This window comes from Ambystoma mexicanum, chromosome 3q, assembly GCF_040938575.1.
Source record: "Ambystoma mexicanum isolate Mex_15411 chromosome 3q, UKY_AmexF1_1, whole genome shotgun sequence".
NCBI classification, from domain to species: Eukaryota; Metazoa; Chordata; class Amphibia; order Caudata; family Ambystomatidae; genus Ambystoma; species Ambystoma mexicanum.
In genome coordinates this window covers 398,260,540-398,286,427 of record NC_090926.1, presented here as the reverse complement: position 1 = coordinate 398,286,427, position 25,888 = coordinate 398,260,540, and the positions used below count along the sequence as shown (strand labels likewise).

General features: G+C 48.5%; 1 protein-coding gene across 4 annotated transcripts in view; it reads right to left on the bottom strand.

Moving 5' to 3' along the window:
* Window positions 1-25,888, bottom strand: part of FLT4 (fms related receptor tyrosine kinase 4) — a 394,600-nt gene that overhangs the window by 86,045 nt on the left and 282,667 nt on the right. For all 4 annotated transcript variants that reach the window (XM_069654085.1, XM_069654086.1, XM_069654087.1 and 1 more), the window contains 11 exons: window positions 13,026-13,167; window positions 10,825-10,933; window positions 8,870-9,229; window positions 7,769-7,915; window positions 6,978-7,109; window positions 5,227-5,333; window positions 4,184-4,319; window positions 2,008-2,112; window positions 1,800-1,913; window positions 1,099-1,187; window positions 8-146 (listed from right to left, as the gene is read on the bottom strand). In XM_069654085.1, the coding sequence (XP_069510186.1) occupies window positions 8-146; window positions 1,099-1,187; window positions 1,800-1,913; window positions 2,008-2,112; window positions 4,184-4,319; window positions 5,227-5,333; window positions 6,978-7,109; window positions 7,769-7,915; window positions 8,870-9,229; window positions 10,825-10,933; window positions 13,026-13,167 (1,580 nt within the window). The remainder of the gene's footprint in view (window positions 1-7; window positions 147-1,098; window positions 1,188-1,799; window positions 1,914-2,007; window positions 2,113-4,183; window positions 4,320-5,226; window positions 5,334-6,977; window positions 7,110-7,768; window positions 7,916-8,869; window positions 9,230-10,824; window positions 10,934-13,025; window positions 13,168-25,888) is intronic.

Genomic DNA, 25,888 nt, shown 5'->3' with positions numbered 1-25,888 from the left:
TTCTTACCTTCCTGACCTCTCAGGCTCTTGCTGATCATAATTCGGGTAAACATGGCACTCTCGCTTGAACCCGCACTGCTCCTGCCATCCACTCGCACTGCTTCCACCATGGATCGCACCTTCCTTCGCAGCCTGGGGGACTTCTCCTAGGGTGCGAAACATGTTACAACACACTCTGTAAAAGTGCGCCCTGCAAATTCATGTAGTAGATTCACTGCGGAAAACAGCATCCCATCGACCTTCAGTTGCCCTTTTGTGGGTTGTTTCCTCCCAGAATGTGCCCTATCACCCCATTACTGGTTATAGCAGCTTGAACTAAAGAGCTGCTATTTGTTTATTTATTTATTTAGACATTTATAAAGTGCTCAAAGCCCAGAGGCATCTAGGCGCTAGAGCTTAAGAAGTTGGTTACAGGAGAGTACATCAGTAGGTACAGTTAGGATGCGCCCGTAGGACCCCACTTCCAGCAGGGCTGCAGCGTCTCTCTAAGTACGGTGAGGAAGAGGTCCATGCCCGATGTACTCTTTCTAATTTAGGATGAAACCCCAAGTGTTTCACCAATTGCCACAGGTGAATAAAGCCCCTGTTCTGTAGGAAGATGTCGACTCAGGAGGACCCACGATCACCTCTAACATTTTTGTGCCATAACAGACGAGACGGAGATCAACATTTGCATATCGGCCTGGCTCCTCCCGTAAGGGCAGTCCAGCACCATTGCACACCAAGTTACAAAATGAGTCCTTCCATTGATGCAGTGCATGCCAAGGGAAGGATGTGTGTCTAATGCTCGAACAAACTGCTCGTATTTGTTTTCTTGAATTTTTACTAGAGAATGCAGGGGTCTGGGGAGACCTCCTGCAGGCTCCAACACCTCTCATCACCCTCCCCCCAACCTCACCAATATTGCCTGAGGTTGGTCGTAAAATTCGAGAACAAAAAAGAGCAAATAAAATTCGAGTGGTGTCTGCTCGCGCATTTGATTCGATAGCAAAGGACTATGCATGCCCCGGAGTTACCGCCATGTCCTGAAGCGCTACTCATCGTATTAGAAGAATGGACCCAGGATCCCAGGGAGAAGGCGCAGTCACATATACTTACCCTGTTGGGAATAAATCCATCCCTTCTAGTGCGCAGGTAGTTCGAGAGGTTTCCGTATTTACAGAACTCTACTATCACCATGAGGGGGCCTGAAAGAGAGGACATGACGTCATTACAGATGCAGCCAGCATTGGGTGAGGTGGGAGACGTCCATTGTACATTCAGGACGGCTTGGGCGTCTAGAAGGCTCGGCACTCTTGGACATGTTAGAAGCATTGCTAAGGAATCGCCAAAAACGACACACAAGGCATACACAAGGATGATAAATTGTAATATATATTGAAGAACTCCATGAGAAAGTGGGGCGCCTCCAGGGAAGGGACACACCTCACTGGGTAATGACACAGGCATGTAGATAGAAAGGGGAACACGCGTTGGGGTATCTCTGGGACACTGGAAGGGCACTGAAAGCCCTGCTACTATGCTGGGACTGTATTTGTAAAGGCAACATGGGAAACTAGGATTGCCACATGAGGGTGTCCGGAAAGGACACGCAGAGATTGGGAATAGCATGGTAACAGTACTGCAAGAATTGGGACAGCCATTAAGAAATATTTGGAAATGGCAAAGCAGACAATCAGAAAACTGTAAAAACAGCATGTGCTCAAATACTTCTAGATATACTGTGCACAGGTGTTTCATTCCAACAGCTTCCATCAGCAGGCCCCTTTCGGGCAACTCCGCAGCGCCTGGCTTCGTACCGTTGGATTTGGTGCAGGCGCCCAGCAAGTTCACCACGTTGAGGTGGTTTCCGATGTGAATGAGGATCTTCAGCTCGGACATGAGGGCCTTGTGCTCGCTGGCGGTGGCGCCCTCTGCAAGAAACACGCATCACAGTTACGGTTCACGCGCGGACGCCGCGCCCACAGAAGGACCAAAGAACAACATAGACATAGGACAATGCCTCACCTTTCAGCATCTTCACCGCCACCGTCTCACAGCTGCTGCTCTTGTTTATCCCGAAGGCTGCGGCTTCCATCACCTTCCCGAAGGCTCCATGACCCAGGACTTTACCTATGAGGGCGGGGAAAGAGCAAGCGGTTCAACGTTTGCTTGACACGTCATAACGAAGATTGTAAATGAACAGAGAAAACGCCCACAAATATGCCATTGGATTGTTGAACATTTCTTGTCTAAATGAGGCATTTTCTTGGGGGCCAGATGGATGGCACATCCACTGGTGGGGGCCATTGGGCTCCCCCCTTGCTCAGACGCATCGTTCTGACTTTAGCCCTCTGTTTCAGTTATTGCCCGTTTCCCCAAAAATTCTGGGGTGAAATTTACTTATGATCCCAAAACCACCCAATTGCATCCAAACCCCTTGTTGGGCCACAGTCGCCATAGGAGGAGCCTCCTTGTGATTATGTTGTGTGGGTTAGAGCTTTGGTAGCCTCGGGTAGGCTACCCTGGGCTCGCAGGTGCCAACGCATGCCCTTCAGCAACCTGAGAACAATGCTCTTTCGAACTCAGATTTCAATATGGTCCAGTAAAATTCACAGCGGCGAAGTGTATAGGAATGTAGGTATGTATGCCTAGCATGATATGATATGATAGGTTATTTATAACGCACTTAATACCCAGAGGTTTCTGAGCGCGGACTCGGGGATCGAACCTGTGTTGCTCCACATCATCTTGCTTCCAAGGTGAGCACGTTGCCCCTGAGCTATCCTCCTGCCTCTTCTTCACACCAATCCGCTTGCATTAAATAGGAAGAGAGAGGGGGCACGGCGGGTCTCTTCTCAGACACTGTGGTCTTGTAGAGCAGCACCATCATTATGTCTCCGGACCTTCTCCGTTGGGCCTTGTGTCTTTTACCTCACCGCTGCTCAGCCTGTACCTATTCTTCCAATATCCGTATTGTCCTCTTTCAGGACCTCATGCAAGGTGGGGCGCCTATAGATGATTTAGGTCCTGGTACATGCAACCAACATAATAACATCACAGACGATATAGGGCACAGAGTGCAAATCCTGTCCTAACTCCACCTTCCCTACCGTGCCCCATTCTAAACTCCCTCCATCGTGACCTGATCTGCCTCACAACTGATGTGATGTTGCCCGTCTGACTAGTGGCCTATTGGAGAAGGTATGACTCCAGCTTTTTCTACAGTTAGTAGATTCTTTCTTGATGCCTGGTAGTGGTCATATACTATTAACCAGATACAACCTCGAGTTTGCAAACGTTTCTTTTAAAAATAATAGAATGACCGTTAATGGGGTTCCAACCTTGTGTGCTGCCACCACTGAAGTCTGGATGCTTTTTGCGAAATACCGACACTGCACAAGGGCAGACAGCATAAGGCACTGGACAGACAGCGTGGACAGCTTGGGGCCAATGGACAGACAGGACGACGACATTGGGGCACACGGACAGACAGCACGAGGAGTTTGGGGCACATGGAAAGACTCTGGGAGGACCTTGGGGGCCCGGACAGAGAGAATGGGTCACTTGTGCCACGTGGATAGACTGTTTGAGGAGCCTGAGGCATACAGGTGGACATGTTGAGCGTGAGGCACATGGGGAGACTGTGTGAGGACATTGGGGCACATAGACAGACAGTATGAGGAGCTTGGATGATGGGCCAACAGTATGAGAAACCTGTGCCAGTCACATGGAGAGACTGTGGAGCTTGGGGCACAGACAGTCAGAATAAGGAGCTTGGGGCACGTGCACCGACTGTGTGAAGAGCTTTGGGTACACACAGGCAGGTGGTGTGAGGGGTTTGGGGCACAGACAGTCAGAATAAGGAGCTTGGGGCACGTGCACCGACTGTGTGGAGAGCTTTGGGTACACAGGCAGGTGGTGTGAGGAGTTTGGAGCACAGACAGTCAGAATAAGGAGCTTGGGGCACGTGCACCGACTGTGTGCAGAGCTTTGGGTACACAGGCAGGTGGTGTGAGGAGTTTGGGGCACAGACAGTCAGAATAAGGATCTTGGGGCACGTGCACCGACTGTGTGGAGAGCTTTGGGTACACATGCAGGTGGTGTGAGGAGTTTAGGGCACATAGGCAGACTGTGTGAGGAAATTGGGGCACATGGGCAGTTTGAGGTAGCTCATTGACCACAGTGGAATATGATGTCATACCTAGGCGCAGTCTCTCGCGGGGGAACTCCCACTTGCTGGAATCATAGGGCAGGTATTCGCACTGCTCCTCCAGGGGCACCTCGCCAGGATCCATGATGATTGACAGGTAACCTGTCTTGATGTCAGCGTGACTGGGCTGCAACAAACATGAACATATTTTGGGTGTAAGTATTGTGGACAGGGCGGGCACTGTCAGCCCATCATTATTTACCTGATTGGCTACTCTAGGAGCTTCCCTCTACTCCAAATCTGCTAAAGGCTCAACGCTGATCACCCCTATATGTGACTGTTTCCCAGACCTGGCTGCACCTCACTAACTTAACCTACACTCTTGCCTTTTAGACTCTCCAGAGGTCCAGGGGACCACTCCAGTGGTGACAGTGCGCAGTATAAACATTCTTTAACATTAACATTAACAAATATGAGTCTCTTTGCCTCTTGCTTAGGGCTGTACACTCCAAAAATGGCTATGGCCCAGGTTATCAGGTAATGTTCCTATATATATGGTTGTTGTATATAATTTCGCCGGGAAAGGTTTGTGGCGACATTATATAGGTGACCATATATATAGGGACAGGGGTGGTGGGGGTTGCAGGGGTGTCCCACGCTCCCCTTGAAAAAAAAAAGGTTTTGGGAGCTGCGGGGGGCGTCCTCCTCATGCGCCATGTAATAATGTCTCAGCAAAAAACAGCCATTTTTCTGCGAATTTTCTACATGGCGACATTTTTGCAGGGACATTATTACATGGAACTTGGCCCAGGCCTACCAATTCATCACATGCGGCTAGCTCTGCACCAGACCAGACGACTCAGGAAACACCCTACCACGCCTCATACAGCGACTTTGCCCAGTCCGTCTAGCTACTCACATGTCACGGACTTGGTCCTGGCCACACCAATGCCTTTTGTGAATATCTTTGACCCAGCTCCGACCGCCTCTAAAATGAGAATAGCCCTGCTGCCGCCATACTACCCCCTCACATTGCAGTGAATCTCCCCCTGGCCCGCTGTCCCACAGACACTACCGCTTCCTCTGGAACTTGCCCTTTTGATGTTGCAGAAGATGAGGATGAGGAGAATCCAGAAGAACACCGCGATGACGCCGGTGCCAATGAGGATGACGATCTCAACGTTTGTCCTGTCATCCGAACCTGTGATGGAAGAATCAGAGAGTCAGTCAACACAGGAGCGGTGGGCAGGGATTACACGCCCGGCACTACATTCCTTCCTGACAAGCCGCACCACATTGTTGATCAAGCAGGTCCCGTGCGGCATCCTTGAAGCTTCTTCACTTCTGATGCTTCTTTTTAATATCAACACAGGCCTTTGGTGGAGATTCTCAGCCTAGAGAAATTAGAGTTGCACATCTATGTAGACAAGACACAGATCCACGTAGATTTGTAAAACACCCCACCCTGAGCAATCTAACAAAATCAGTAACTGGATAAATGAAAGCCACCTGTGCTTGAAGGTCTCCAAAAAGGAAGTCATGAGAAGTGGGCACACAAGCAGGATCACTTCCCTCATCCTGACCTGAGCGACTTTGAACCTCTCCCACTCTCATATAGAAAGTGAAAACAAGGTTTCCAGTTAACAGCCCACGCTGTTAAAAAGGCGCACTTGCTCTTATACTGTTTTGTCTACACTAAGACTACTGCAACATCGCCTACATGGGCGTACCAACGAGTGCGATCCAGAAACCCCAGTGGATCTAAAACCAAGTGGCCTGAAGCTGTCTGAAGTATATCGCCTAGCTTGAGAGATATCTGTTAACTCCCTGTGGGGCAAATCATTTAACTTAAATTTCTACAGAGGCTGAAAGAAGTATGGAGGGAGAATCACCAAAGTGCTGGGAACCTAACTCTGGAATGCTGCCAGAGGCCTGCAACTTTTGGCTCCTAAAATGTTTTCGACTACAATTCCCATGATACCTTGCTATTGACAAGGCATGGGAGGATGGGAGTTGTAGTTCAAAACATTTGGAGAGCCAAAGGCTGCAGACCTCTGCAATAGCAAAGAAACTTCCTCAACCTCAAGGAATGCAAGAGTGCCCAGAAGATAACCTTTTTCAAGGATTACATTCCACTCTGATGCATACAGGTGTCACAACGAACCCCTGCACAAAGTGACCAGGCTCTTCCAATCTGCAACCAGGAAACCTGAAATCAGCATTAATCAAGACCACGCATGAACTTTTGTTGAGACGATGGGAAACCTGAAATCAGCATTAATCAAGACCACGCATGAACTTTTGTTGAGACGATGGCCTACGCACCACACCCAGCTTCACACAGATTTCCCTTCTGCCTAGGGTGACCAGATAAAAAAAACTAAAAAAAAACTGGACAGGCAATAGACATAGGACTAAAGTAAACACAAATAACACTGTAGTCCTACTTCTATGTCGCTGGCCTGTTGAGGGAGGCGTGGGGAGGGTGTGTGCTCACAGGCACACTCCTCTCATTGAAGGAGAGGAGACGGGGAGGGTAAGGGGGAGGAAATGGGGGCGTGAATGCCCCCATTTGCGCAGAAAGAGTCACGTTGGGCCCGATTTCAGGATTTCGAAATTGGGTCCCAGCAAAAACCGGCACCGTAGCCACCCACCCTTCTAAACCCGGGCAAGGGTTTATAAAATTAAAAAACTCCCGGGACGTCTGGTCACCATACTTCTGCCTGATCCATATTGTACAGGTAACCTCTCATGGCACAGAATTACCATTAAAGTGATCTATGAACAATTCAACTCTGAATCTGTAGCAAATGCGGAATGTCCAATGTGCTTTGCACACCCTTACCTTCTACAGACACACTGGCGGATGAGTTGACACAGCCACGCCCATTGCAGGCCCAGCATACGTACGTCCCGGCGTCTTCCTCGCGCACCCGCTGGATGCTGAGTGTATGGTTTAAGTCCCCCAGGACGATCCCTGCAATAAGTGGAAACACCAATTCTCATGTTGGGTTACTCCATCTTTGTTCATTGTTTCTGTGTCTATCCGGGGGCAATAATTAACCTCACTCATACGTGAGCCAAGGAAGGCAAATATAATTGTCTGTATTGTGAATGGCATTAAGTGGCACAGCACCGGCTCCATGCACTGTTCTCGTCTCCAGCCATCTTAGTGTATGCTTATTTTGGCTCTGGACGGTTTTGTTTGGGTACCGAGTAAGTGCTTGCATCAGCACACACAAACTACTTGTTCTTTCTGCCACTGCTTGACACAGCCAGGCCAGAAGCATCAAGAGTCTAATCCACACTTTAGTCCAACACATGCAGGCTGACACAGGGCCAGCATCTTTTGAATCAGCAGTGTCTTCCCTAAACGTCCAACTACTGCTGAGACTTGAGGGGGCCAATTCCTGATCTCACCCACCTCGAGGTCCATCAAACACCCGAAGTAAGAGCTAACTCTTCGACACCTCTCACTCTCCCCCTTGATCCCTCAAACATTCCCTTACTGGCCACTCCACCATTTCTTGGATTGCCCACACATGAAGTCCCATTAAGCACCCAGAAGGAACCAGAGCCCCCAGGCCTCCTTTTGCACCCTACGTCCCATCAAACACCAGGAACCAGCAGCCCTACCTGAGACCTCTTCCAGCAGTTTGTTGTCCTTGTACCAGAGTATGCGCGGGCTGGGCGTGCCGTCAGCATCGCATCTCATCACCATAGAGTCGCTGACATTCACCAGTTTGTTGCTTAGGTTTTGCAGCAGGTGTGGAGCTTCTTGGGCTGGGGAAGAAAGAGAAACATGGAGCAGAGCAAACATCACATCGTCAGTGGAACAGCGTAAAGGTGTATGGTCCATCAGAAAGGGGGCGTATTCGTGCCCTAAAGTGACTAGTCTTAGGGTCTTATCATACTGGAGCAAGAGAAGCTGCCATTCACTTGTATGTATAGTGGTTCCTACGTAGCCACCAGCTGGCAGAGGTTAGAATTGCGGCAGCTCTGAGAAGACTCTTAATTAAAGGTAATAGGGCCTCATTACAAGTATGGCGGTGAATCAGCAGAAAATCAGCTGACTTGCTGCCAAACTCGTTTACCATTACCGCCACTCAGTCCTGTGGCATTACCAATGTGATGGTGTGATCCCTCATTTTTGGAGTACATAGGACTCAATGGGGATTTTTAGTGCATTTACTGTGAGCAGTAATGCTGCGTGGTATATGTACCGATTTTTGGTGTTAAAGTGAAGAATCCACTTTACTACCAAACTCTGAATTATTTCGAGGGTGCGGTAAAAGTGGCAGTAATTCCATTCCCAGAAAAACAAGTGTCAGTAACAGAATTACCACCACTTTTTTTTACCGCACTGCCGAACTTGTAACAAAGCCCTATATACCAACCCATACAGTACCCAATGCAGGTTGAAGTTTCATTTGAGGCTTTGTCCACTCGCCTTACACAATCTATAACATGTACACCTGCAGGTCTGGGTGGGCCAACCTACAGAGAAATAAGGTAGTTTGGCCAACAGTCTATTTCTTCTGGGTCTAGTCAGTCACATTTCAGGCTTTCTTGACATATGACCGACTATACCCCAGTTCCTCTGCCTCTTTCACGGATACCGGCCTGCCACAAAATCTCCCAGTTTATTGAGTGACCCATTTGCCTTTGAGGGATCAGTACACAGGGATAACAGCCCCCAGGCACCCTCTTACTGCCCCGTCCCCTGAAGCTCCTCACCAAGCACAGCAATATACTTCTTGTGGCAGTGTTTCTCTCGCGTCTTCCGGTTCTGCACTTCACACACGTAGTCTCCCTCCTCTTCTAGAGAGATCCCGGGGATGCTCATGACCAGCGCTGCATTGTTGGATTCGGAGTCGAAGTGCAGCTCGCCCTGCAGCCGGGTAGCGTACAAGTGCACGTTCTTGCAGTCGAGCACCAGTGGGTTACCCTCTGCATCGTGCAGGGTCTGCAGGTCCAGGCGGTACCACTGCAGGCTCTCATAGGTGTAGTTGTCCGCCTTGCAGCTGAGGCTGACATTTTGGCCCTCAATGGGTTCCTCAGAGGGCTGTAGCTCGATGCGGAAACCATCCGGGATGGCTGTAAGACATAGTAGCAAGAGGGTTACACGGCACCAAATCCAGACACGCCTATTGCACTCAACTCTGGAAAGCTAAACAAGAGCGGGAAAGTCCAAAGACGCGAAGGCGCTTGGTTGCAGTAGGGTTTTAATGCAATGCAAACACTCATAACAAAAAACATACACTAAATTTGACAAGCGCAACAGAGTGAGGAATTTGGTCTAATAATCATTATTATCTGATAATAATGTTAATAATGTTGATATTATTATCTTTATATGGTGGAAACCTAGCTCAGCAGCAATGGTGCACTGGTCAGGCCATAGAGCAAAGCATTGGTAGCTAGATTTCAATCCATGTCCTCAAGTAAACCTTAGTAATAATAATCACAGTACAATATGCAGATGGGAAGAAGATATCCACGTATTCACCAAGTGGAATACATTTCAATACTTGAACTTTTCCACTTTAGAATCCTTATTCCAGCTACACCATTGGAAAGGTCCTGAGGAAGCACGCTTACGCACAAAACATTTGTGGGCCAAGGTACACAATGGAGTGTTCAGAATGTGAAACCCTGAGCTATTATAGCTCGAGGCAGCATTATTCATATGCGGATCAACATATCACTGCAATATCAAATAAACAGAAATCTTTACTGGATATGCAATTATTATAAAGAACAAGGAAGATAAGCAATGTGGGGAAATGACTATGTGTAATGTTCCAATGTCAAAGAAACCAAACAAAGTGGGGAATTGTTGAAAAACATGCGAATGAGAGTGCGCACGTCAGAGTTAAGAACCATAAATAGAGGAGAGGCATGCAGCCTGCGCTGTGCCTGCTCTGCGTGCGTCATGTTAGTATGGGCAGCTGCTAATATCGGTCGGCTTGATCCTTGCTCTGTCCTTGGGTTTGCTATCATACTGCATAGCGGCTGCTGACTGCCCTTAGCAGCTGGATACTGTTCTTTGCAGTTGCAGCTATGTCTCTGAGAGGCTGAGGATAAAATTAACATCACAAACGCCCCTCCAAACTCAACTGTCCATACATGGAAAACACAAGACCGGACTTTCCTAGGGTCTCATAGATCACCCAAGCATGCAGGAACATGTTGCTCACATATGATCAGTTGATAAGCTGCTGTTATCACATTCTGATTGGAGTCATCACTTCCTGAAGAGGCTGAGAACAAGATGGCAGTATTGTACACATGCCCCAAGCCCACACTGGAGCAACGCATGCAGTCTGCTCTCCGATCACTCTTCATGCATTGTCCAGGTATGGACAGTTGTCTGCTGCTCTTGACAGTTGATGGAAATTGTCTGCAGCTGTTGACTGCAGCTGATTCTCTCAAGAAAGGGTGAAGATAAAGAAATGACATGGCTGACACTACCCCAGGCCAGCCTTCCATACACAGCTCATACTCAGCTCGGTCTTCATTTAGCATCTGTGCCTGGACAGCAGTTGGCAGGTGAAGACATATAGGCTGTTGGGTGCTGTTGGCAGGTTCTGGCTGCAGGAGACATTTTTAAGGGGCACTCTGAGGGTGGGAGGACGGTATGGAACACAAAACAATAATCTCCAGCCCAAGAGTCCTTGGTGGACACTTACTAGTTACGTAGAAGTAGACAAGTCGCTCGTCTTCACCGGCTTTGTTGAAAGCAGAACACTTGTACATGACGGAGACATTGGCTTCTTGAATCACCAAGCGACTGACCGTCTGTGGGGACGAGAAGGAGAGAGGGAAGGATAAAAGAGTGAGATGGAGAGAGAGAGAGAAGGGGGAGAGAGGCTCTTAACATGAGAGAGAGTGGGTTAGAGGGGGACTGCTTTTTGTTAAGTAATAGCGGGTGTTTGTTAAGTACCTATGGGATGGTGCGTCACCCTTTCTCAACTCTCATGCTGGACTTCCTTTGTATCTTGTACTCATGGTGACCCTGAATCATGCTGTTCCCATCTTCATCTTGTATCCTGGCTTGCAACATTATGTGTTACTACTGACTTCCGCAATTGTATTTGCTCTCCTCTCTTGTTTCTCCACTCTTTTTGACTGCTTACTCTCTGTTCTCTCCTCCCCTTCCCTCTCCCTTTTCCTATCTCCTCCCCTCCTCCCCTCTATGCACTTACTCTATCAGAATTGTCCCTGGACCTAGTTTGATATCAACCTCGTCTGTCGCTCCCTCCTCCCCTATTGTCCCCCCCCCTTCCCTCCAGAACTATCTGAAACGTTGTCAGGCCTAGTACGATAGTCGCTTGTTTTGTTCCTCCCCTCCCTTTCTGCACCCCTCTCCCTCACCTTTTGTTTTCCTCCGGCTTCACCAGAAATGCCGTCAGGCCTAGTGCGGTAGTTGCCTGTCTGTTTCCATTTCCTTCCCACTCTCCCCCTCCCTTCCTTAACTTATGGCCGAGTACGATAGTTAATTTCACATCCTTACTGTTCATGGTCTGTAAGAATGTCCTTGTATTTTTCCTTGTTCCCTCCCTTTCTTTGAAGCGCTTTGAAACACATTGTGTATAGGCGCTATATACATAAACTATCATATCATATGCTTGCTATCTCTCTAGAGGGACTACAAGGTGCTTGAAATCCCATGCGCAAGTAAGGGACTCTGGAGCAAAGAGGCATGTTTGTTATGGTTAGTTGTGCAATAGGCCTGGACGGCTACTGGGTGCTTTCGGGGTGTTGTTGGGAGTAGTGTTGGTGGAGTGGATGAAAAGGATGGCATTTCGGAGGGCAGGCGGCTCTATCTGCTGTCACTGTTATGATCATTCGTCATGTCCCCCTAAGCCTAGGGTATCGCAGAGAAGTAAGTACAGCATGAAAATTCATGCATTCGCAAAATAACAGAGTGCTCTGCTGCAGCACACATTGAAATCTGCGGCGTCGGGAGGTGCCATGGCCTGCCAAGCTTGAAAGGGGATGTCACGAGGGTGCTGCTGCTTAACATCCAATGGGAGAACCGGGAAAATTGAGGGCAGGTACTAGGGCGGACCCTGTCACACGCACGCCCCGGCCAATTTCTAGTGAGCTGGTTTTGAGAGCTGGTGTCCACTTAATCCAATGAAGGGGCACGTGATAAAATCACAGGATCTGAGATGGCTGCCTGTGATAAATTTACTGGCGTTGTTAGCGAGTTTGAACATTCAGGTCGTCGCTTTGATCCCACCCAACACGTGACTTTTGCGTTTTGTCAATTGCATTGTTTTGCTGCCCGAACATCGCTAGACAGCCTGTCCCTCGGCCAAGATTAAAACTCTCCTTTTAGGCTTTCTGCCAAGAAGGGACTCTGGAGGTGTGTGAATGAAAACAGGAAGTGACTTTGGGGGCTCGAATGCAAACAGGAAGTGACACCAGGATTTTCGGTCTTCAGCTTGAGTTGTTTCTTTTCATGAGATATTTTTGTTCAAGGAGAGAAGTTAGTCACAGATGGGCATTTCTGATGCTGACACTCTGTTCCATCAGGGGGCGCGGCGGGTAAGGTTTATGCACGTCTAGAACCATAGGTGTCAACAATCAGTGTCGCCAGGGCGGGTACAAAAACACATTTGGCTTTTGGCAGGTGAGGGCCCATTGAAGTGTCCGGTCGTGTAGGGGGTTTGGCGGGTGAGTCGGCGGATTGCAAGGCGGGTGCTACCCGCCAAAAGCGTGTGAGTGGAGAGGTAGGCTAGAACATCATAGGGATGTAACGTGGAACCGGAAGTTAGCTGTGTAGAGGTGGACAGGCTTACAGGGAAATGTGCCAAATGAGAGAAAGAGCTGCGCTTCGTAAAGGCCAGCAGGGCTGGGTAAAAGTCAGTTGCTCATCTCTCACCTTATTCCTTCCATCTACAAACTCGGTCCACGTTTCAATATTTTCAATATTGTTGACGCCATCATCCACGACCACGTCCTTCCAGTCCGTGCACTCTGGTTTCCGGTCCCTCTGGTGCCGGCGTGCTGCCCTTTTTCTGCTCCTGGAAGGTGATGGAAGAACAAAATGGCAGTGGGGTGGGTACTATTAAACAGGAGTTACAAATGAATAGAGTGACCAGACAACCTGATTTTGCCTGGACTGTCCCGGAATAATGCCGTCTGTTGCCCATCTGAGGGAGTTTTTAAAACACATCCCGGTTTTGGGAAAGGGAGAGATGGCTGCTGCATGCAACAATAGAAGCAGATTTTTTTTTCTTGATAAACAGTTTACCCGTTCTCCAGCCAAATTTCCATTAGCACCTTTTCAGACACCTTATTGAAGCCTCGAACCTCCCACTTCGTTGTTCATAGCTATATGCATTTACTGATTGCGCCATGGAGACTGCTATGCGGCCCATTGGAATGCCTGTGACAACAATCGACGTAAAAGCGCTCAAGTGACGTATAATTATGTAGCCCTGACTTGTATTAATATGAGAAGTGCTGGAAATATTCATTTTAATGCCTGATCCCATGGGGAGGGGTGGACTATGGGGAGCAGAGAGGGGGCGCGGCTGAGTTGGGGAGGACTTTGAATGGGCTTGGGGTGCTAGTCCTACTTTTATGCTTTTGGCCTGACCCGGTTTTTTATTTTTCAAATGTGGTCACCCTACGAATGAAGGACATATGTCAAGTGCAGAAATACTAACAGGTGCTTCATTCCTGGTGAACATAATTTACGGTTCCATGTGTTAATATCCCCACAAAAATATTGCGGTACAAAAATATCACCATATTTTTCCGGTGATATTGACCCTGCGCGGGATACCCCCGCAAGTGCCGCATTTTTTAAAAATGTGCGGGGGACACCCCCTGCAACCCTTACTCCCACAAAATATCCCCCCAAAAAATATCGCCAATGGCGAGACAAACAGCCATATGTACAGCAATATTTGTGTCTGGATATTTTGTAGGGATACCTAATTTACAGGTGGAGACAAGCACTCTTCCTGTAAAATACAATGCGGGACATTTTAATGGCATTTCCTGCAAGGAGTATGGAGTGTAGAGTGTGCTCTGCCTATTACCCCGGCTCTATGCAGGGGACAGGAGTGTTCCACAAGTTTCTGGACACCTGTTTGTTTCTCTAATTGGTAACACAACCTAGGGTCAACCTACCTCTCTGTGAACCATCTAAGGGTCCCTGTTCCATCTGATATCAGATTGTTTATTAGCATTGCATGACACAATCCTCATGCTTCTAAGTGCTATCATTATTGCTGATTTTATTAACCACTCCAATGGCACTCAATTGATCAACCTGGGAAGGAGTATGGGCTCAGTTCGCCTTGAAGGGAATCATAAGTTTGACTGCAAGTTGCATGGAGTTAGGCAAGGTGGGTGCTTAACTCCATGGGGTGCCTTATGTGGCTATAGTTCATATGGTTCATTGGGAAAGCCTCAAGGCAGATTGCTTTTATGGAATCTCTAGTAAACCATTGAAAAACCCACAACATGCAGAAGACAATCTGCCCACGAACTAGGGTATAGGGCACGGTTACTAGATCAAAACAAAAGAGGTGAACGCTGGAAGGTTTATAATTAATCTTAACCCCTGGTATTGTTCTGGGCAACCCTCCAGACCACCGTTCTTCGCTTGCCAAGCTATTACAAAAGGGGAAACACCATATTCAAATCAGGCTTGGTCTCACCCCAAAAGGAGCAGGCCAGCCCAAACTGCTATCTGACATCCCTTCTGCACGAGACCACAAGCACCCCAAAACATATTTTCGGTCTTGTTGCGCCTCATCAGTTGGGTCTCTAGGCCCAGTAGGCATGGGACCCACGTCTGGGCATACCCGTCCCACTCGGGGCGACTACAGCAAAACAAAAGGGGTGATGGCTGGAAGGTTTATAATTAATCTTAAACCTCTAGCAATTGCTGGCAACCCTCCAGACCATACTTCTTCACCTATCAAGCCAATACAGAAAGGGGAATGATGATATGCAAATTAGGCTTGGTCCCACCCCAAAAGGGGCAGTCCAGCCCAAACTGCCAGGTCACATCCCTTCTGCACAAGACCACAAGCATCCAATTTAAAATTAATTCTAATCCTTCCAACTATCACCTCTTTGTTTTGCAAGGTTACTAGATCCCATTCCCCAAAAGGCACTTCCTCAATCGACTACCACTAGACAACATGCTTCTTCCATACAGAGACAGGTCAGGTGTAGCAGGCAGTCTGCTGTGATACATAGGGTGGACAGGTGTTTCCCCTAGGAAAAGGCGATAGCTTATTCATTTATTTCTAGTCTGAAAATGAGTGCTGTTTTTCTTTAACTATAGATACAGGAATTTCAGGGGATTCGAAACCACGATAAAGGTAGATGTCATGTGTCAGTGTGATTTGGAATTCCCAGGTGGAATGGAACGCTCCTTGAAGTTTTGGACAAGCAGGACCTGTTTTGTGAGGGATCTGTTGAAGTAGGACCTTCAGCAGCTATTCAGGAGGAAGAGACTTTGGGCCTCATTACGAGGAAGGATGTAACCATGCCGCTATTTGCGCCATGGCTACCCCCATTCCGGGTACCGGGTCCGGGGTTCCCGGAATGGGGAAATACCAGGCCATTTCAACCTTGGAGGACCTGGTATTTCCCCATTCCATGAACCCAGACCTGTACATCCCCATTCCCATTCGAGCCCCCATAGGGTTCAATGGGAATGGGGAGGATGCAAACAACGGGCCCGTTACTAACGGGCCCGTTGTTTGCATCCTGGTCTGCTCGCGGGATCCACTAAGGACGCCTGGTTTTACCAGGCACCCTTACCGGGTCCTGAGAACAAACCTTGTAATGCGGCGGTAGGGGGTTAACAGGGCCGGCAGCTCTACCGGCCCCGTTAACCCCCTACTGCCTTCCTCGTAATGAGGCCATTTGAAACGAGGCTGGCAGAGAAGAACAACTGAAACACGGAGAGAGCACAGCGTGTCAGTAGTCACAGTCAAGAGAACACGCTCAGAGTTAAAAGCGCAGAGGATAAACTGTTTACTACTTAGAAGTAATAGTTAATTATCTAGAATAACATATATACACCCAGGCCTATTCGCACCAAATGTAGTTTAAAAAATATAACAAAGATTAACTGGAGAAGCACCAGATACAGAAGAATGTTGTTAGCAATAGCGCAATAATTTTGAGTGTGCGCAGTGAGTGGCGTGAGGAAAAATGACGTTTGCGTCTTCAGAGTGACTAGTGTCAGACATAAGTGGCTGAAAACAGGGCCGGCTGTATGATTTGCGGGGCCCTGGGCATTATAAGATGTACGGGGGCCCCTTATTTGCATAAATGGTGACACGTGATATTACAGAAAATTATTTCATAGAATGAGTCTTTAACATAAAAAATATCATGGACAGTTATATTAAAAACACGTTGCCATTAGTAAGGCAGGAGACAAATACAATGTGACATCCAGTATATGATTTATCACTGTTAACATTTACCTATGTGGCAATATCAGGAGTGAGGCTTCATTTTGTACTAGCAGACAAAACAAAAAGGGAGCCTCATCAATGTACCCCCTGAGCCTCCATTGGAGGGGATGAGCAGGTCACAACGGTTTGGTGGGGTGCAGGAATTGAAAAGGGGAGCAGGGAATCCCATAACAGAATGTTGCAATGGCAACTGAGTAGGTTAGGTGACCGTTGCTGAGTTATGTTTATATCTTCCTGTAAATCATGACTTTTTCCCCATTAATGCTGCAAAATGTGTTGTAAAATGTGTGTTTTGATTATGGGATGGATACGACTCCCTCGTATCACGAGGTGTGGGAATTTCTGGCCCCATAACAAAAGTCAAAAGCTGGCACCTATGAATATACACACAGTATGTGTACATATCGGAAAGTGAAATACACAAGCTTGATTCAATTGACCTTTCCCCTTAGAAGAAAGTGCATCAGACAAAAGAGCATTGGCAATGAATTAATACCAGAAAATGACCTGAGAGGGGAGATTTTCCAATAACTACACTGGCAAAGTGTAAAAGGTGCCCACCTTTTAATCCCAACAATTTTTAGTGAAATATTCCCGGGAAAACAAAATCCCCATAAGAGAAATGTGTTTTGATGACACTTTTATGTGGCCTTGGGGGTAAGAGTCTGCACTTGGACAACCTGAGTGAAATCCTTGTAGCCAAACACTTGAGCAAGTTTTCCGGACTCAGAAATACCCTAGCGGGGTAGCGGCCACTCTCTGAAATAAGTATGCCCCCCACCTGTATTCTCTACTTATGCCCTAAAAAACAACACATGGCCACAATAAGGCAAAATAACATCTACAGGATTCCAACCTCTCGGCATACATACAGGACTTGCTTTGTTTGCCTGTACCCTCATGTTTGGCTTTGAACAGTACTCTGTTTTTATAAATATAACTTTAAAAGTACACAAACAATAATAAGGTATTCACACAAATATATAAATCCTGATAGAAACATGTTAGGCAAACATTGTTTAATTGTGGCATTATGCTCCTCTTCTTGAATGGGAGACTGCAAATACCAGAATGCAATTCAGTAGAAGGCAAAACATGGCCTTTGAGTTTTGAAAATGTATTTTCAAGACTTAGACTATTGTGAGAAAAGGTTACTTACCTGTTTGTGTTTCAATGTTAAAATATACAGTGTGATGAAAATATTACATACTGATACAAATAACTATTTTTGATGTGTTAAATATGAACATCTGAAAACAATGTAGTTAGATTAAAACTGCTCTGCGCAATTTTTTTTCAGTGGCCTGGAGGAGGGTGTACATTTAGGCAGCTAACTGGTGGTTTATCTGTGCTTTTAGAATACAAATAACACTTAACATTTCTCAATACGGAAACGCCTTGCCCAAAACAATGGTCTCTTAAATGAGCCATTGTGTGTAAATTGCTTCTGCTTTAATAGCTAGGCTAGAGTAAATGAAGTGATTAGCAGTAATTATGGGGCCTGCAGAATCTGATGGGGCGCTGGGATGGGGTACTTGTCTTAAGAGCATCACAATGGCATGGAGGTGGCATTGTTGCCTCGCTCGGAAAAAGCACAAATCGTCCAAGGAAGTAGCACATTCTCTCTTTAAAATAATGTGACCTATTGTAGTCGAGGCAAACAACCCCCCCAACCGGGAGTGGTGAGAGCAGGGCCCTGTGCCACTGCACACACTGCACATGCCTAGGCTGGAGAGGTTTAAGAAGAGAGGTTGGTCATATTCTTAACATCATGGAAGGAGTGTTAACATATATGAGGATGTCGGTAAGCATGTATAGATGAGCTTCACGTTATAATTGGTGGATTGGATCCAGACAGTTTTTTTTTTTTTTTTTTCCAAACTTTATTTATATTTTACAATAACCGGTCGGCATGGCTCCAACAGGGAGCTTCTGAATGCAATATCCCACAACAATTCCCCCACCCCACCGCCCCCCATCCCCCGTTTCCACAGTATCTTTGAGAGTTCCTACTCATTGCCTTAGTCACATGGACTTTTTCTCTCCTTGTCTTCCCGCTCCTCCCTCTTACGGACCTGAGTTCTGGGTGTTTGGATTATCAGGGTCCGAAGCTACAGATTTGTTCATCAGGTAGGTGATATATGGTCCCCAGATATCAGGAGGGCGTGCGTGTAAAAGTAGTGTACGAATAAATTCAGTGTCCATATCTTGGCAATAAGTTATATCCTTTTCCCAGTCAGCTACCCTAGGGAGTGGGCCCCTGCCCCACGACATGGCTATTCTCCTTCGTGCTAGCACCATGAGGAGTGCCGCCAGCTTGCGTGACGATGGCTGCAGATGTCTTGTGAGGCCGAGAAGCGGGCCCAGCGGCAGGGGGGTCATCTGCTCTCCTATAATCTCGGATGTTGTTTGTATAACGGTGGACCAGAATTGCTGGATACCGGGGCAGACCCATGCCAGATGAAAAAAGTCGGCGTTGGGACAAACGCATCTCTCACACTGGGCCGACGCCTCTGGGTGGTGCCTGTGTTTTTTGGCGGGTGTGTAATATGTTTGGTGTACGAAATTGAAATGAATCAGTTTGTAGCGAGAATTTAGCGCCACTTTTTGAGTTTGTCGCAGAATGTAGGCCCAGTCTTCCTCACTGATTGGTTCCTGCAAAACCGATTCCCACCTGTGTTGCACTTTAGGTAGGAGCTTCCTCGTGTCACTCACCAGGGTTTTGTACAGAGTTGACACCAGTCTGCCCTCTCCCTGTGCTAATATTGTGTTGTGCAGCAGCTCCCACGTGGGGGGTTGTTTAGGGAATGAGGGGAATAGCTCCTGCAGGGCGTGACGGAGTCTAAAATAGAGAAAGATGTCCAAGGATGTGTTCCCTCCCTTGTCCTTGGCCATTTGGGTGGTCAGAAAGGAGCCCTCTGGGAAGAGGTCTCCTAGCGTTTTTACTCCTATTTTGTCTACCCATAGCAGGAATACCTTTTCGTTCGTGAGAGGGATACCGGGGATAAATTTTATAGGTAGTATGGGGGAGAATCGTACAGCCACTCCACATGCACTGGCGATCTTCTTCCATATCGCATATGTAGACAGGACCGTGTTCAGTGTCTTATGCGGCACGGGGATGTGGCTGATTATGACTGCGGATAGTAAATCGGGGGAGGCCAGGGCTCTCTCCACTTGCACATGTGGTCTTACATAGTGGATTGAGTACCAGTGGCTCAGGAATTGGGCCTGAGCCGCCCAGTAATATTTCTCTATATCTGGGAGCGCCAGACCTCCCTTCGCTATGGGTAAAGTGAGTGTGTCGTAAGCCACCCGAGCCGGTTTCCCCGCCCATATTAACTCTAGGATCGTGCTCTTGATCTTTGACAGAAAGGACTTGGGGAGAAGTAGCGGGATATTTGTGAAGAGATATAAGAGTTTGGGGAGAATAACCATTTTCGTCAGCGAGGTCCTGCCCCACAGCGTCAATGGGAGTGATTTCCATCTCTGAATACGTTCAAGTAATAGCTGCAGTGCGGTTCCGTAATTATCTCTAAATATCTCGTGATGGTTACGTGACATCTTGATCCCCAAGTAACGCACTTTCGAGCTTTCCCATTGAAACCCATGGTCGTCGGCGAACTCTGAGGTACACGGAGTCAGGGGGAATACTATCGATTTGGAGTGGTTGGTTTTGAGCCCTGACATTAACCCGAATTTTATCACCTCTCGCATTACGGGGTTGAGGTTGACTTGGGGGTCGCTAATGAACAGCATGACATCGTCCGCGTAGAGGGAGACGATTAGCCTGTGAGGACCCAGTTTTAACCCTCGCTCTAACTGCTCGGCCCGTAGCCTCGAGGCCAGGGGTTCCATCACCAGGGCGAAGATAAGGGCCGAAAGAGGGCAACCCTGTCTCGTCCCGCGTTCCAATGTGATCCCCGATGATTTAGTGTTCCCGAGTGTGATGTACGAGCGTGGTTTATTGTAAAGCAGAGCTACTAGTTTCAGGAAGAAGTTGCCCAGACCCATCTGCTTCAGTGTCGCGAACATGAAAGGCCACTCAACAGAGTCAAACGCCTTCTCGGCGTCCAGCAGTACTGCTATCGCCTGCTGTGTCGAGTCTAGTGCCTCGATGACGCCAAACAGCCTCCTTATGCCGAACGTTGTGCTACGCCCCGGGATGAACCCGGCCTGGTCACCCAGCACTAGTGCTGGCATCAGAGGGAGCAGTCTGGCCGCCAGGATTTTGGCCAGGATTTTGTTGTCCAGGTTGATCAGAGAGATCGGTCTATACGAGGCGCAGCTCTCTGTAGGTTTTCCGGGTTTATGCAGCATCATCACGTTGGCTTCACGCATCGTGGGGGGAAGTGCTCCTCGACCCACTGCCTCTTCGTAGACCTGCAAAAGGAGGGGGGCCACTATGTCCATGTGCGCCTTGTAGAACTCGCCGTTGAGCCCATCGGGGCCGGGTGCTTTGATATTAGGTAGGGATTTGATTGCCATCCGGATTTCTTCCAGTGAGATGGGCGCATTCAGGGGTTCGCGCAAGTCTTGGCTTACCCAATACAGTTCTGTGTCATTCAGGTATTCTTGTATCGCTTCGGGGTCTGATGTTCCTTTTGAGCTGTACAGGTCTTGATAGAATTCCCGGAAGGTGTTGGAGATCCCCTCCTCCGTGTAGACTATCTGTCCCTGCGCATCTGTGACACATTCAATATGAGGTGGGACTCTGTCTATCGATAGTAGTCGGGCCAGTAGTGCACCAGGTTTTTGCCCCTCACCGTACTGCCTGATCTGCTGTCTACGACCCATGAACTTCAGTTCGCGGTCCGCTGTCTCCTTAAATTTCAAGAGTTCCTGCTTGAGTTTGGCTTGCGTGCATGGATCGGGGGTGTTGAGGAGATTCTGTTCCAATTCCTTTAAACGGTCCTCTATGTTGGACAGTTCCCTTCGGATCATTTTTAGTGTCCCGTTTTCTTTGGTCAGGCAGATTCCTCTGACAAAGCACTTGAATGTTTCCCAAATGGTGCCTGCGGAGTCAACCGAGTTTTGGTTGGTGTCTATGAAGGAGAGTATTTCTTGCCGCAGTTCTGCTGCAAACACTGCGTCTGTGAGTGAACCGGGTTTAAACCTCCAGTTGAGGCCTGGCACTGCTGTGCCCGCTAGGGTGGCCTCCAATACCACCATCGAATGGTCGGAATAGGACCTTGGTAGGATCTGACACGCGTCCCACCTGAAAGGGCTGTGGGAGGACGCCAGGATATAATCGATTCTAGAACTGGTGTTGTGCACAGCAGATCGGAAGGTATAGTCTCTCTTGTCTCGGTTGTGTCTTCTCCACATGTCGGAAAGATTGAAGGCCTGACAAATCTCTCGAACCTGAGTACTTGCTTTGGACGGGTTTCCTGAAGTGTTGTGGGACCTGTCGAGCCTGGGGTCGAGTGCGGTGTTGAGGTCGCCCCCCCACACCACAGTCGACGCGTCGGTCGTGGCTAGATGGGACATTATCCAGTTAAAGTTATCGTGTCCATCTGTGTTTGGAGCGTAAGAGTTGACCACCACCACTTCCCTTCCAGCGATTATTCCTTTCACCAGTAGGGCCCTTCCTTCGGTGTCCTTCTTTGATTCGATGAGGCTGAAATTGGTCCTCTTATCGATCAGGATCGCCACGCCTCTGGCGAACGATGAGTAGGACGAGAAGTACCGGTGGCATCCCCATGATCTGGCCCAGCGCTGTTCCGACGAGGGTAGTAGGTGAGTCTCCTGGAGTATCGCTATGTTGATTTTGTGTCTCCGCAGATATTGAAGGATTCTCCTCATTTTCGTAGGCTGGTTGCCGCCGCGTATATTCCAGGTGGCGATTCTCAACGTTATCGCTGCCATCTGAACGGATCAGTGTAATCCTGTCGGGCCGGGGCCCGCGGAGTTAGCTGGAGTCGCTTTCGGAGAAGGAGCCAGGAAGACTTGGCGATTGGTAGGTACATAGTTCCTCGCGTGGCTGTCGTGGATCGGGGGTATGTGGGTTGAGGCGGTATTACTGAATTAACTTCCCTCCCATGCACGGGCAACCCCCAACAGGCCCGTGGTAAACAGTCCCATAGTAACGAAACAACTTGCATTGCTGTGCTCGGGGCGCAAGTGGCCCTCCAAGAGAGGGCTAGCTCCCTTCCCCGGATACAATAGTGGTCTGCGGTGGTCTCTCCTTGTCAGCCATGCAGACACTCGCCCTCCCATTAGGTACCTTGTAGGCAAATTTTATGGTGGATTTCTTCTCGGTCTCTCTCCCCTTTGAGGCCTTCCGTTGGAGGAGGCGGATCTGCAGCCCGAGCGGTCCAGATAATCGCTCGTCTCTTCCGGAGAGTTGAAAAACCGGGTCGTCCCCTCATGTTGGATTCGGAGTTTGGCAGGGTAGAGCATGGCGTATTGTATCTGGTTCTCTTGAAGCCTGCGCTTTACTGCCGTGTACGATCTTCTTTGTGCTTGGACCGCCTGGGAGAAATCCGGGAAAAATTGGATTTTATCACCGTCGTACTGAAGATCGCCTTTCTCCCTGGCCGCCCGTAGGATGGCGTCCCGGTCTTTGTAGTTGAGTACTCTCGCTATGATTGGGCGAGGATTAGCCCCCGGGATCGGTCTGGTGTTGGGAATTCGGTGGGCTCTCTCCACAACAAACAGTTTGGACAGGATGTCTGTGCCGAAAAGGTCCACGCATAACTTCTCAATGTAGTCCTCCATCTTTATGTTGAGTTGTTGTTCCCTAGCTCCAACTATCCTGATGTTGTTGCGTCGAGAGCGGCCCTCCAAGTCTTCATTCTTTGCGTTTACCGCTTTCATTTGCACTTCCAGGGAGGCCACTCTGGAAGTCAGGGCCGCTGCTCCGTCGTCGAGGTCCGACACCCTCTGCTCGACCGTGTCAAGTCTATCGGCGTGTTTGTCTAACCGGTGCTGGAGCAGATCAACCTTAGAGGAGAGGGTGTCGAGTTTGCTCCCAAGACCGCCAATTCCGGCTTTCAGTTCTAGGAGAATTTCCCTGATGTCGAACCCGTGGGCCTCCTCCTCGTCTTGGATGGGAGATGGCGCTCTGCCATTTGAGGTGGTTGGTTTGGTCACGGAGCTGCCCTCAAAGTTTAGCTTCTTTTGAGCTCTGTCCATTTTCTTTGAGGCCGCCATTGGCGCTTGTGTAGCGGGGGTCCGGGGTCCCGGTTGGGGTTTCTCTCCTGATGTTTCCCTTTGTGATAGGGTATAGTGGAAGCGGGAGTGACGCCGGGTCCAAGCGCTATCTACTGCTGGTTCTCGGCTGGGTGGCCCGTACGTTGGGGGTTCACGCGGACCCCGGCTTGCGGTTTCCCGCGCCCCGTGCCTTCACACAGGCTGAGATTCACCCCGGGGAGTATGGACGGGGGCGCACGGGGGCGCGCGTACCTGATCTTCGGGGTTCGTTCAGGACGGCTCCTCTGGGATTCTGCCGGATGTCCCACCACTTTCGGCCGCTCAGGCCGTCCCCCTCCGGGCCCGCTCTGTCTCCGACTGCCTCGCGTCTAGCCCGCGCCGGCGCTCCACTCGGACCGGGGAGGGGGAGGGTTTCTCGTCGCTGAGGAATCTGGACCCAGCATCCGAATTACGACGAAAGAAGTACTTCGTTTTGTTCAGAATCGCTTTGGCTACAAACTGGGGGTGGCTGCATACACAATGCCCAGCGCAGATGCCTCGATTCGTCAGGATTTCTGAGGGAGCTCCGTGGAGCTCACAGGGAGGCCGCCATCTTGGACGGCTCTCTAGCGCCCTCTCTTGGATCCAGACAGTTGAAAAGTCAACTGGTAATAAATTATTAGCACATCTTCCTATGAATGGCAATAAATTGAAGGAACCTATGGCATACTGCAAACGATATCCCAACAAAGCCCTTATGAGAACCTTCCTAAAAGCCCGCCTCAACGTTCTTCCGACGCAGGAAATTCTGGCGATCAGGACAAAATCCATGACAAATGCCTGTAGATTGTGCAAAAACGATGCAGAACCGGAATCCATCAGACATCTTCTAATGCTCTGTCCTGCTCTGAACCAAGAAAGGATGGCCTTTTTCAGTACCCTGACCGCTAACTCGTTTGCAAGTAATGAAAGTATCTGGTGGAATCGCTTGATAACCGGGGACAAGACAAGATGGCATACGGCATCAGCTAAATTGCTGAATCTAGCATTCCAAAAAATGACTTTGCCCACTATTACTTGAGATAGCATACTTCTATGGGTGGAAGTTGCTTCTTCATCTGAGTTCTTGTAAAAATCTAGTTCTGATTATATACAAGTAATAAAAAAAAAAAAAAAAAAAAAAAAATTGGTGGCACTCTCCAGAAAGCAGCATCTCGCCAACAGTGGAAACTGGAAAACATGGCCAGCATGTAATGGGAACAGCGTCTCACCACGCGTATTGGGAACAGTGCCTCACCACACAGTACCCACACCATTAAAAGTAAACAAGAAGAGACAACTGTGCTGAATGTTGAGACTTAGGTTAAAAATATCAGCAAGGAAAGAAAACAAGCCTGTGTATGTTATTTTATCCTCTTCCCTTTTCCCCTCGGGGTGTCCCTCACCTAGAGTTGACCAGAATCCCGAGGAGGAATGCCCTGGGAGGGAAGGGCTCCATTACTCTCTATAAGAGATGTTCTGCTGCATTAGGTGACCAGCTGTGGCCATGCTCACCCACGGAATGTTACCCATCAGTTCCGACTTGGAAATGTGAATATTGAACCCAGAGAACCCTTAAAACGCTTGTATCTCTCGAGGCGGCTCAGGCAAAAAAGGACATGGGTTCAGTGGCAAATCCTGCAATGCGTGTGTAATAAAGGCACGCTTATTTGTTTGGTTGCTGATAGAAATCCTCATAGTCCTCCGGTATGAGTCGATTCACAGTGCAAATGGCTCCATTACAAGAGCAAATAGCAGTGGTGACAGACAGAATGTCAGCTCAGTACCTACGTGTGGATGGAACAGGTTAGAAATTAGCCAGCTGAACCATTTTGTAAGTGACTTGTGATAACTGGCAATTTGTTGGTGGTATATACCATATACCTAGGCTATATACCATATACCTAGGCTCTGGAACAGGCTCCCTACAGAGATTCGTAAACCTGAGACCATAGAGATATTTAGGAAAACACTTTCCTCTTTTGTTGACACATTTTTTTTAAAAAAGTAAAGTCGAATTCAAATGCAGAAGATTCAGATTAAGAATGTAGAACCCTTACAGCATGTAAGAGCAATCCCTCACACATACAAACTTGCAGTACCCCTGCCTGCATCC